The 13346-nt window shown below is 36.0% G+C and overlaps 1 protein-coding gene across 3 annotated transcripts; it reads left to right on the top strand.

Annotated features, from left to right (window-relative positions):
• Positions 1 to 545: 545 nt before the first annotated feature.
• LOC122406056 (Centrosomal protein 89kDa) lies at positions 546 to 6874 on the top strand. Of its 3 annotated transcripts, XM_043411258.1 has the most exons (7): positions 546 to 653; positions 746 to 797; positions 1395 to 1644; positions 1728 to 2335; positions 2478 to 2965; positions 3066 to 3318; positions 3767 to 6874. In XM_043411258.1, exons 3-7 carry the CDS (start codon positions 1398 to 1400, stop codon positions 4034 to 4036), a joined length of 1866 nt encoding a protein of 621 aa, XP_043267193.1. In that variant the 5' UTR covers positions 546 to 653; positions 746 to 797; positions 1395 to 1397; the 3' UTR covers positions 4037 to 6874. The 3 variants fall into 3 exon arrangements, with proteins under 3 accessions (XP_043267193.1, XP_043267194.1, XP_043267191.1); XM_043411259.1 differs by having other exon boundaries at positions 562 to 777; XM_043411256.1 differs by having other exon boundaries at positions 562 to 797.
• Positions 6875 to 13346: the final 6472 nt, after the last annotated feature.

The following is a 13346-nucleotide window of genomic DNA, read 5'->3' as shown; positions in this document are numbered from 1 at the left end:
ATTAAAAAAGGGGAGAATTTTTTTGTTTATTCGGAAACAGCCATTTTTTTTTGGCTGAAAAAATTACAGAGTTTTCCAATGTGTCTGACGGTATCGTGAAAAAATCGCCAGAGTGACACGGATCGAGGTTCTAGGGTAAAAAAAATTAATTACACAAATTAATTTTTTCATACCGGTACCTCGATCCGTACCACTCTGGCGAAAAAATTCACATAGAGTGCCTTTTAGTAGTACTTTGAAATAACCAGTTATGAGGTAGATCTGAGATATGGTCGAAAAAAAAGTAACCCGTGTTTGACAGAGAATCCCACCATTCGATTTAACGCTCATTTATGAAATAACGATGTGGTAAAAAAATTTGAAAAAAATTGTATTTGTATACTTGATGCCAAAGCTTGTTATCACCAAATTTTATCATATTTTAATTATTTTGATTTCGTGATCCACTCTCCTCCAATATAAAACGTGTGCACGTTGCTCCTCCGTGGCATTTTCACGTACTATAGTACGAGGTAATTCGTATCCATGGCAACCTCCGATTTCTACAATTCCAAACAATGGAGCATCGTCGCAAGCTAACCTAACTTAGTGTTCCCGATTCATCGTCGGAATGATTTTTAATTGAATATACCGGAGTGATAATATATTTCAGTGTATGATGCAAACGCAACTAAAACGAATATATTTCCGTCCCGTCTTTCTTGATAACTTGCAAACGAATGTAAATAATGTCTTACTTTTATAGCACAACTGTCACGGACGTTGACAGCTACGCGGGTAAGAATGCACGACGAAATGTAAGTTTGACAGTTCGATTTTGTAAAAAAATTTACGACTATTCTGTCGGATAAAAAAAAAATTTCAATCCATCGATGGATAATGATTTTTTGTCGTTTAATTCATCTTGACACAATAGTGACCAGTTTTTATTCTCTACTTTTGTATGCCGATGGGTAACTTGCTGACAGTAATTGTAAATAAATGCATTCGTTCACTCGTTATTTCAGTGCACAATGTTTTTAACTCTTCACTTTTCGATTCTTCAATTCTCCACTGCAAAGTGTTCCTACAATTGTCTTGGGCAATAAATTCATAAAATACAAAGATACATTTCATTCGTAATAAATTCTGTTTTCAATATTGAATTCTCTTATGTTTTCCTCTTTCTTAACCTTGTCGTTTGTTTCACGTTTTTTTAAACTATCTCAAGTGTCAAAATCAAACTCTTGAATAAATTTTATTGCAATACAATGCGATGAACCTAGTACTATTTTTGTTTAGTTGCGTTTGTTTTATGTTGAGAAACATTTCTCATTTATATTCGGAGTAATAATTTTCAAAATGTTTATACCAGTTGAGAATTTATAATAATTATAATATTTTCCATTCGGTAGAGCATGGGACGAAAAGTATCACTGAACGAGTATGAGATCGAACCAGTCCATGGAACAAAACACCGTCGCAAACATCCAGGAAGAAATGTTTCTAGAAACAGAACCTCAGAAAATGGGGATAGCAGCCGCAATGATTCTAAGTTCCAGATTTCCTCTGACAAATACAGACGTCACAAGCACAAAGAGAACGATACTATTTTTGATGAAAATCGACGCATGAATGTGAAAGTTGAAGACTCTGTACCAATCGGTAATTATTCGATAATCTTCCCGCACAAAGAGAAAAAAAATACAATATTATCACTGTCAACAAAATTATCATTTTTTTCACAGAAATCATGGACGAACTCAAAGAAAAAAGTCTGCTATTGACAAGAGCAAAAAACAAGCACGGAAAGTTAGAAAAAACTTTGCAGGAGAAACAAAGTGAATTTGAAAAGGTGAAAACATTGTTAGACCAAAGGGAAAGTGAATTGCGTGAATTATATGCTCGTCACGAAAATTCCATTCAACTGGTTGAGTCGCTGGAGCAGGAAAAAATTAATTGGTCCAAAATCACAAAAAAGTTGAACGATGAAAATGCGCAGTATAAAGAAGATGTGTCGTTACTGAAAATCCTGATTTATCGATTGAACGTTGAGATAGAACGTTATCAGGACAAAATAAGAATATCAAATCCGGATGAAAATCAAAATGTGGAATTTGCACAACTCGATGGGGCTGATATTGTCTCGGAGAACAATAGAGTTTCTCAATCTTGGGGACGTGTCAACTTTCATGCTCTCGGACCTCTACTGGAAGCCTACCAAGAAAACCTGGCGGAGAAGGAACAATTAATAAAACAGTATGGAAACGAGATCAATCATTTCAGTGGGCGATGCAAAGAAGTAGTTGTTGAAAATGAAACTTTGCGGACGGAAATCGAGGAAATAACATTACGGGTAAAACATCGAATTTTTCTAAAAAAAACTGTAAATCCTCAAACTGCAAACTCGTTTTGAGTCCTAGTTTTGAATCCTAGATTATACGAAAAAATTCTCCGAGCATGGCCACAAATCATCGAATTATTTTTTATGCTTTCAGTACGAAAAATGTATGAACGAAATGAAACTATTGAGGGAGGACGCGACAATCGTAAAGCAACAGAATGATCTCTTGACGAAACAAATTGCGGTCCAAAAAATCCAAATTCAAGACATCCATGGATTATACGAGAAAAAGGTGGAATCGATGTCTCAAGACAACAATAAATTACACACGGATTATTTAGCGTGTACAACGGAATTGAGTAATTTACGTGGGAAATATGAAATACTCAACGAGGGATATGAAAAACTGAAAAAAAATACAGAAAAAACTATGCCTGTTTCTGTGCATACATCTGCAATTGAAGAATGTAAAAGATTGTTTGAAGAATTGAAAGTTCAATACGATTCAGACAAGAAAAAATTGACCGAACAAGTGAAACATCTTGAAGAATCGAATCCACAAAGTGAGAGACAATTGGTTATCATAACGGCCGAAAGAGATCAGCTCAAACGACAAACGAAGATTCTCGAGAAAAATTTGAAGTATGAAATTTTTTCAAAATCTCTTGCGCAATATCGCAAACTTATAAATACAAATAGAAAAGTTAATTTCATACTTTCTATAATGTTTTTCAAATTACAGACGAACTCAACATAAACTAGAATATTTACAACGAAATATTTGTTCCATTCAAATTTCGAGGGATTCGTTTAAGAGACAACTGCACAAAACTACAGCTTATTGCGAACAATTGGTGGACGAGCACGAGAAACTTGTGTCGGAAAGAGAAAGATTAATTTCCCTGTTGAATGAACGCGAAAAGGAGAACGAAAACATACAGTATCTGGGAAATAATATTGCTCACAGAATGGGCAATTTGAAGAGTCAACTACAAGTAATTACTTTTGTTTTGTTTTTAACGTTCGTGTAAATATTTTTGGTATGAAACTGTCGTTTTGGCACAAAACCGCCTGAAAACTGTGGACATTCGACCGATATGGCTGCACTCGTTTTGAATTTCTGTTGGTCGTTGCAACCAGGAACCAGCTGATGCACGAGTCGGTACATTTTCAACTTATTCCAATCGATGCTTAGAATCCAGAGTAGTTTAACTTGAAAAATCACGATCGCACTGATTCATGTAATTTGTTAATCCATTCAAGGGCACGAAATTCTCGTGACTTTTTAAAGCGCAGCTGTTGGAAGTAAAAGTCGTGTGGTGAAAATAATGAAACGCAAATTGTTTTGACGATAATTTTAAAAAAATAATGCTTCAAAAAATGTTTATATAATTTTAACCAATGAATCGGCCGAAAATTCATTCATACAACAATTCATTTCAGAGCGTTCAGAAAGGAGCGAAAGAGCAATTGGAGTCGGTAGAAAAGCACATCAGGACGCAAGAGAAAGGAGTGGGTCGAATGAAAATAGACTACAATCGAGAATTGGAACGATTGAAAAATCTCGTTAAGCAGAAAGAGGACGTGATTGGTAAATTGCAGCGAGAGAAATTTGCCACGCGGGATAATTTGGAGCTGGTTTGGAGAGCCGCAACCAGCGACGACAAGAAGGTCAAGGATGCGTTGAAAAACACTAAGATTCACAATATTTGAGCTGCCGCAGTTTGAAGCAAAATGTTACCGGATCCATAAGTTTACGACCTTTTCCAATCATCATTGCGGTACCGTTACCGGATGAGTCGAAATATCGTATCAATTTCACACAGTCAAAAAATCTAGTCATTGTTGTTAGGTTAATTGAAACAATTATTATTCGTTATGCAAATACGAAAATGACGATATAAAAATGCCGAAAGACTGACAGATTTGTTATATTCGTAATTTTTACTATTATTCTGGTTGGTGATGAAATTAAGAGAATCATTATCGTGAGAAATAGATTTTAGCATCGGGATTAAATCAACACATTTTTACATCGCAGTCATTCGCTCCCAGATTATAGAGTGAAACGAAAAAGTATTATGAATACGATAAATTTGACTCAAACGCTCGTGTATATTTTTTCTCAACTCGTTTTGCAGCTTCTTTCACCTCTCACCATTTTAAAAATATATTTATTGACAACCGTCTTCAACCGTGTCATGTCTGCACCACGCTCTTTCAGTAGACTTGAGAAGCAAGTCGAATATTGTATTCGATCGAAACATCGATATTTTCGGCTATTTGTTTGATATTGTACTTCGAAATGGAGTTGTTAATTCATGCGTGGTGGCTCTCATAATTTTATTACCAACTGTAGTTTGTAGTCAATCAACATTCAATAAGTTGACATGATAAATGCATCCTTCATATTTGCAAATGCCTGAATATCTGAACTCTTCGTGACCCTCCAATTACATTATTACTCGAACAGACCAATGACAAACTGCGCAATCACGCCTCGTTATAGTTGACACTTGTGCAAATTATAAGTCGTTCTTGGCCAACCGAGAGAATTTCTGATTCTCGTCTCGTAGATTTAATTTTTAATGTTTCAGATTCTAGTTTCCACTTTAAAGAGGATTGAAACAGATGCCTCAACTATTAATGTCATTGAATCTTAATTCTGGATTAATCAAAGATTGGTCAAAGATCTGAAAAATGTTAGCATCATCGAATCTTCATGAACATTGATTTTAAATAATAATAATCATAAAAATGTATCAGCACATGGTTGGATGGAACATTGTCGACGAGGAATCATATTTTTTTCTTCATAATATCGAGTGAGTTTGGTTATTATTTAAAATGCACATGAATTTGTTGCAAGGATTTTATTGGGTTTTCTTAAAATAAATATTGAAAATAACTACAATAAGCATTGAAAGTTGATCACATTTGACACATTCAAATGTTGGTCAAACTGTACTTTCATACTCGATTTTGTCTTCCGGGATTTCACGTGGAAGCGAACACGTTGAACTTGTCATTTTTTTTAAATAAAAGGAGTTTAAGTTCAATGTACATTCTATTTTCAATTGGGATTCCTTCGAAAGCGTGGGATCGTAAAAATAAATTTAAAAAATAGGAAATTCTTTTTCGAGACGGAAACGATAAAGTATTCCTTGAATTTTGCAATTGAAAAAAGAAAATGTTAGTATATTTCTGAGTTTTAAAACGAGGCGTAAAATGGGAAAAGGATCAGAGACAAGGAATATCTCTGGTGACTGAAAGTTCATTATTCAAATATATGCTACAGTGAGAGCAAGTGTCACCTGCCTTTTTTCAGTGATGACATCAACAACGTCAAGTGGCAAAGTCTCGAGAGTTTCATTGATGGTACCAAAGTCTACATTTCCAATGGCCTACCATTAATTTTCTATTATTGAGCGAGTGACATCACTGTAATTCACATTTTACATAATCAGGAATGCACACTATTTCGAGCGTTCGTCGGTCACTATTGATCGAATTTCGAACACTGACACTTTTGCGGATATATGCGTTTGCACATTTGTGCAATTTTTTTTTTTTTTTACTTTAGTAAAATTATGCATTCGAGGGACGAACCTCTAAAATGAATATTTTGGCGACGTTAGGCATTTTTAAATATCTAGTGTGTCATCAAAAATTATGATATTTATTTCGTCACTGAGATTTAGACCTTCAGTTACGTTCCTATTCGAAAAAAAATGAAATTAAAATTAGTCATGTATCAATATTCGTTTATTTATTTCGTTTTACAATGAAATGTTTCAGTACGAAAGATGAAAATGAGCCGGAATATGAGAACGAATAAATGGAACAATAAATTTTGCAACAAAATAGAAAAAGTTGACTGGTGAAAAAGAGTGTGAATAAATCGTAACAAAAATAATGTAGTTTATGCGAAAGCCTTTGAACGGGGTTTTTCATCAGGTGGTTCAGGAATTCTAGGCACCTGTTGATTTTTTGTTATTGAATACGTAACATCGCAGTTCTTGGAAAGTGAATAATGAAATTATGTATCCTCCATAAAAAGTCAGTTGTTTACAGCAGAACCGAGTTGGCATGTTGACTTTCGGCGTCCTAAAAAGCGGAAAAAAATGTATCTCCGTCTCTCCGTGAAGCAGATGTAAAAATTCATGTGATCATGTATTAAAATCTAGAAATGTTATTTGAGCTGAAAAACTTTGTCTAAAAGATAAAAATGTTCAACGTCTACTTTCAGGGTTATTGGAACAGCGTCTTCACAAAAGATAACGCACAATGAGCTACGCATGACATTTTCAGTTCGTACAGTCGACGTGAAATACGGAGAATTTGAGGTTAGAATGTCGAAATATTACGTAATACTGACAATGGATACAAGTTGCTAAGAAATTTTTCGTTCAATTGTATTGAAAGTTCGAATCTGGGCGAGTCAATGTTGGGTAAAAAATGTTTATACCAAAAGAAAAGCCAAGCTCGACGAACTTCTCGTACTAAATTAGCATAAAAATATACACGTGTGAAAAGTTTTGTCGAAACGAAGTGGACAGTTTATTATTGCGTATTTCTTTATTTATTTTCTGATAAAGAACCGTGTACAGATAGGACCGGTTGTGATCGCTCGAAACCTGTTTCAAAAAGATATTCATTGCGATTAACAACTTGTATTTTAGATATATGCAGCGAGATAATCTGCATATGTAACGACTCAAGTAGTGCCTGCACGCCTGATGTCGGTCATTGTTGATGCAACGGCTCGCGACCCTTCCAAATTGCTATCATTCGCGCATTCTAAGTGATCATTTGGTTAATAACTGGACATTTTCATGATATACATTCGTTTCGATGAATCTTACAAGATAAAGTCTATTTACCCGATAATAATTATCGGCAGTTGTAATACTGAACTCTCAAGGTCGCAGGACACAAAAGTAGAGCCATTTGGTAGATAAGATTTCTCAAATCGAGGTACCATGTATTTTTCTATGTAACCGTTTTTCCGTGCTCTTGCATCGTCGGTCTATGCGTATTTACGCCTTTGATAATCTCCAATAGTCCGAAAGTAAAAGAGCTTTTAATGAAAAATCTTCCTTTACTTAGACATGTTCATGCAAATAATTTCAATGTTCGAGGATTCGGGCCTCGGATGTTCGAAAATATCTAAAATTAAGCATGGAGTGATTCTCAAAAAATGATTTTTATCCCCTATTTTGATTGAAACTTCCACCCATCGGATGTCATGAAAAAAATGGAAAAAGAAGATTTGAGAGAACAGTGTGGAATCTCACAAAAGCCAGAATTGTTCGTTGGTTGATGATAATTTTTGAGAATTATTATTTTATCGTTATTATGAAAAATTAATAATGGTGAAGCCGCGAGTCAAATCTAAATTATTTTTTATTTTGGATGAACATGACGAAATTTGGAATTGAATTTCTATTAAAATTTAATGTTTATCCTCGAGCTGATTTTTCTCCCATTTAATAATTTCGATTGATTATTATTGACATTTTACAACGAAGCTATCAATGCGGATGTCCACTGAGGATTTGGATTTTCATTTGATTATATTGAAGGAACGTTCGATTTTTTGGCTGCGTGAATCAGCCTTTTAGTTTCACTGACATCCGTTGGCGCCGCTAATGCTGCGTGCTCTCCGCAAGTCAAAATGTCGTCTGCTAGGCGCGTCGTCTGGAACCGGGTCGCATTCGTGACGCGAAAATTGTAGCGATAAGCGATAAAGTGATTAGCTCTCGAGTGTTTTGCTTTGTTGGTATTATTTCATGATTCTACAATTTCGTGTGTGTTTTTTATACGTTTAGAGTTAAAAGAAAGAGGCAAAGAACGTCTGTCCTGCGTAAGAAAAAAAAAACGAGAGCGAGGAGTTTCGTTGGAGAGCGGAGCGCGCGTGGTTGTCGAACGTCGTGGCGTATTACTGAACGTATGCATGTATGATTGTGTGCGTTGTTCGTAACTGTGACACAGTCAAAAAGCCGGTGAGCCATTGATTTTTCACTCGACTCTTTTTTTTTCTTTTTGCGTCATTCCTCGTTGGCATTGGACGGGGTGACACTATGCTTCAATCATCACACGTGAAAACGACGTCATTTCGCCACGACGTTCGAGCTGCCACACGCGTTACTCTCTATATAACAATCATACCGAAGTTTACATCGAGAGTGCATCGAGTTTTCGTTTTTCCCTTGAACACTGCTCCCATTTGCAGTTCTGGGTTACTAATCGAGAACCCCTAAATCCATGAAAATTTGGTTCACTTTATTCACACTCTACTCGACCAATTTCCAAATAAACAAGACGTTCTCACAACGGTCTCTTTAACGATGCGAATCTGAATAGAGCCCCCATTGAACTTTTTTACGAAGAGGGTTCACGTGGAAATTTTTCGACTATAAAAAAATACCCTAGGGAAAAAAAGGTTGGGACAAGTACATTGATGGTCTCTTGTTTCCTCATTATATCACGAAAAGTGTAAAAAAAATTATAAAACCAAGTGTAAATAATTTAAACAGAACAATTTGAAAAAAGTTTTATACCGATGCCCCATTCTTAATTGACAAAATTTCCATCTAAGCTACGTGCAGCATTAAAATTTATTATATCAATCGAAGGACAAGCGTTTTATTAGTAATTCCGAGTTTTAATGTTATGAAATTGTTAAAAAAATATAATAAAATCAGGAAATAAGCAGCTGATTTCGATCATTCGTACGTACGACGACGCCATACGTGGATACAACTACGCTCATTTTATTGCTTCGATGTTTTCTTTTCGCCACTGAACGTCACGGTTCCGGGTTGTATATCTACCAATAACCAAGCGGAATTCTGCCATCCGCTATAACTGACGGATTTGTTCAACATACTAATACATTTGTTTACAAACACATGAACTTAACAACACGGAAATAAATTATAGCCGTAAAACTGTTTTCTACGTTTTTTTCGTCACAAGCCACATGACATGAGAAAAGTAAATTGAACCCCGTAGAAGTTTGTAACGCAAATTGTCGCCTTTACGCACGTTTTTTATGGTCCCTTTACGACTATTTCTAGATTAGTTTCGATAAATACTCGGCACCTTCTCGTATTTGGATAAATCGCATTTCCCCTGCTGTGCCAAATAAAATGTTAAGGTATTCATAAGCATTTTTGCCTAATTAATTAAATCCTTCGTTATATCGAATCGTCATCTTTTCCATTCGAAAACCAATTAATGCTGTTTGTAGGCGCAGTGTGGAATCTTTCATCATTGGATTCCGCACGTTTCAGTTTTTATTTGAAAAATAAGATTGTTTTTGTCCACACTCGTGCCGATGTTGGCGATCGTGCGTACTGTCAGTAGCTAACACTGGGCTACCGTCGTGTTCCCTCAAGGCACATTTATACATACACGTTATGTGTGCATATAGACACGGCTGTTCGTTCACACTATTTCGACACGCCACGTAAATATTGAGTTCGCTCACACGCAAATACCGCTCGGAATATCCCACCATATTGCTATCACGCGAATGATTTACTTAAGCATGCGTTTTCATGAGTTTTCGTTGTACGAAACGAGCACTTTTTTTCAACGTTCAAAAACTTTTTAATACGTCAAAATTTCCGGTTATCCCGCGACTAGAAAATCGAACAAAAATTTCTCAACATCGAAAAATAAGTGCAGCGTGTCACTTTGTGTGTTCTTATGATCAAACGGCGAACGAAACAATGAAAATATTTCTTCACGAATGTTTTGTGACATAGAAAAAAGTATGGTGTAAATAAACGTAGCGATGGAAGAATCAAGTCCGATTATCGCTCCAGAAAAGTGTTATCTTATTCGTAGTACGTTGGCAAATCTACCGAATGATGACAAAGAGATGAGGAAATGAAACGTAACTGTGCAATTGTTAAACGATAAAGGAGATTATAATGGTGACATTCCTTCACTCGTTCTTGGAATCTTTGTCAAAGCAGTGACGAATTTATAGTTTACGATATAAATACTTGGGTGAAAATTATTTAAATTTAGCATACGTGTTGTTTAACATATGAACAACACCTCTATAAAATTTTAACAAGTTTCACCATCCCGAAGCCGAGATATATGTAATTGAAGTTGACTCAATTAACACGTAACATATGGAGCGTGCATAGGCAAACAGCACATTATTAATTCTACCGCTAGTACTAAAATTAGGAAGTTTATAAAAAACGAGGAGGAGCTGGAGCAGGATATCACAGATATTGTGAAAAAAAATCAAGATGATTGACCATCTAGTTTGATAGTCTCGAGAAATACGAAAGTTTAGGCTGCATACGAATGACGCTGAAGTTTCCAACGTTGGAGTCCAACGAAATGATCGAAAAAAACTCTCCAATAATTCCAGTGATTCTCCTATTTTGTTCCCTGCCAAATTTCCGATTCGTAGTTTTTCAAACTGCACCAACGATTCGTGAAATAAAAAATTGGTGAATTACAAACGTTTTTTTCGTTCATTTCGTTGGACTCCAACGTTGAAAACTTCAGCGTCGTTGCATACGATATATTTTGCAAGCGAATGAGCGAATGTCGTTTGTATAGGCAACCTTTTCTGTGTGTCGAAGCGTAGCCCGGATAGTTCCGTCAAAAAATTTACTCGCGATGTCAGATCAAAAATACTTTTAGAATAAATTTTACGAAAGCAAATGATATTTGTACTAAATCCAGTGGCACCGAGTACGTATATAGGTTTTTTTTTACAAAGTTATTGATTACGATCCGAACGAATTATCAACCCTTTTAATATGCAGACGGTACATAACTTTTGGTTGGGGCTGTCGCAGAGGATCAACCTTAAAAGCGTTCCGGAAAAACTTGGCTCGCGTGATGAATTTTGGCAATTTTTCTAACCATGGAAATTTGTAATGAGCGAACGGGGAGTTGGATTTACGATATGTAGATTTATATACAAATTTATCGCAAAGGATTATCGTCTATCTGGCGATTATAACTGCTTCGAATAACAGGTAGCTTTAGGATAGAAAACAATGAGAGTAATGAGAACGCGCCTATGCCAGAGAAAAAGAAATGGCAAGGCCGGTGCTAAAACTAAATTCAGAACGAGCTATGTGTGAAAACTTATTAGCAAGATATCTGATTTTTTTTAAACGTTCGAAATTTTGAAAGATCGCTTTTCTCAACAAGTGCCAACGTCCTTAAAATTTTCAGCCAAAAAAGCCATTTTTACAAGCCTTTTTTAAGTTAATTTTTTTTTTCAAAGACCTACATTTCCGCCGAATCGCTGATTCGTTAGATACTTATATTTTTTAAACGAAAAAATGGAAAATAAAAATAAAAGCCACTTGAGCGACGGTTAAGAAACTTTTTTCGAAGCTCAAATTTTGAAAAAGTTACTTTTTTGAGCAGTACTAAAAGCTCTAAACATTAATATAAAAAAATAAGGATTTTTTTGCACTACCTTAATGGAAATATTTATTTGATGAATTTATATTCATCCGTGGAAAAAAAATTCATGATTAAACCATTTCGTTTACAAAAATTTATTGGATAGATTATCATCTCCAAAAAAAAAGTGTGAATTTCTGTCGGAATTTTACGAGGCTTTGTCAACAAACTCAAAAAATGTTGAGTTCGTGGACCGGACGAAGGTGCTTGCACGTACGCAATAATATTTTGCGGACGTACGCACAGATATGTGAAATCTTTACAATTCGTCAGTTCTAATAAGCGGAAGCAAGGCGCTGCGGAGCCACTTGCGTCAGTACCCTCGCCGATGATTTTCTCGCTCCCTCCTTTCTGTCGCTCTGCCCACGCGCCAATTAATCCCTGAAATTGTTACGGTCTTCTTTGTGACAACATCGTTCCGCGCTTTTCGCAAGTGATATTAATCCGCTCGTTCCCGGTCCTTCATTACAAATCTCGCTATTATTTACAAACTCGTTTACCAAACTTACGTCCATGCACCTCTCTTTTTTATTCCCTTTTTATACTTGCAATTTTAATTAACGCGTTTTTTCTCCCGAAAAGTATTATAAAATAACGAAACGTAAGCACTTTTTAAATTTGAAATTAACGATTCGCTACTTCAAGTGAAAACAATTCAATTTCGTGTCTGAAGCCTTCCTCTGTAGCAATCCTTAAAAAAATTGTCGATCTCTTATTTTAGAAATTTTCTAAACCGTGGAAAAATTGTTGTTGCGTAAAAGAATTTTGATATAATGTTATCAGATAAATTTTAGGTTTGTACTAGCCCGTTACAAAATTCGATTGTAAATGTTCTCGGCTGCTCGGCAGGATCCCAACTTGTTTGCACGAAATTTGATAGAGTGTCGGGAAAACGATTATACTCGTGTGATTACTATTATTATTATCATCCCAATATTCATCGGCTTCGCAGAACTCAGTTGCTCTCTTTCTCTCATTGTAATACGAGTTCGTAAGCAAAGTATTACGCTACTATAAAGGAGATATGAAAATAGCAGGGCGAGTCTCAACGTGTGATACTTAATCGCACGTGGGTAGAATCAGAGAGATATTGTAACAATTATAGTCGTAGAGTGTTTATTCTAGCGCAATGTATACGTTATTTTTCCTTCGGAACGTCCAAATTCTGTTGGTGAAGTAGAGCCGGGATCGTATCGACGAAGTTGTTTACCCAGGGACGAATATAGTTTTTTTTTTTAACATTATTATTTGAGCGTTCAATTTCAATTCTGAATTTTCGTGACGCGATCAGGGTTAGCGTGAGAATTAAAAAGAAACATTCACGAATGATTCACTGAGAAATTCGAAAGTTGCTGGAATGGTTTTACGGTGACGAATTATTTAATGGGAATAAAAACAATTAGGAACCTCCGTTCAATGCGGACGTTCGAAGCGGTGATGAGCCGCGTGCGACTGCGCTTCGCTTTCCGCGACGCCAGCGCTGCCAACCGGGCGGTGTGCGTAGCGTTCGACTGTGTAGCTTGAGCCGCCGTTTGTGCCACCGAGCGAGCACCGACACCGAGAG

This window comes from Venturia canescens, chromosome 2 (genome assembly GCF_019457755.1).
Source record: "Venturia canescens isolate UGA chromosome 2, ASM1945775v1, whole genome shotgun sequence".
Taxonomy (NCBI): Eukaryota; Metazoa; Arthropoda; class Insecta; order Hymenoptera; family Ichneumonidae; genus Venturia; species Venturia canescens.
Note: the sequence above shows the minus strand (reverse complement) of the source record. Positions and strands in the feature narration are given on the sequence as shown.

What these genes read in the sequence shown, in the direction of transcription:
- LOC122406056 (XM_043411256.1), top strand. Translation starts at nt 729, where the DNA reads ATGTCTTACTTTTATAGCACAACTGTCACGGACGTTGACAGCTACGCG. An exon ending in TCGAGGAAATAACATTACGG is followed by an intron (nt 2,336 to 2,477) that starts GTAAAACATCGA and finishes TTATGCTTTCAG; the next exon opens with TACGAAAAATGTATGAACGA. An exon ending in ATTCTCGAGAAAAATTTGAA is followed by an intron (nt 2,966 to 3,065) that starts GTATGAAATTTT and finishes TTCAAATTACAG; the next exon opens with ACGAACTCAACATAAACTAG.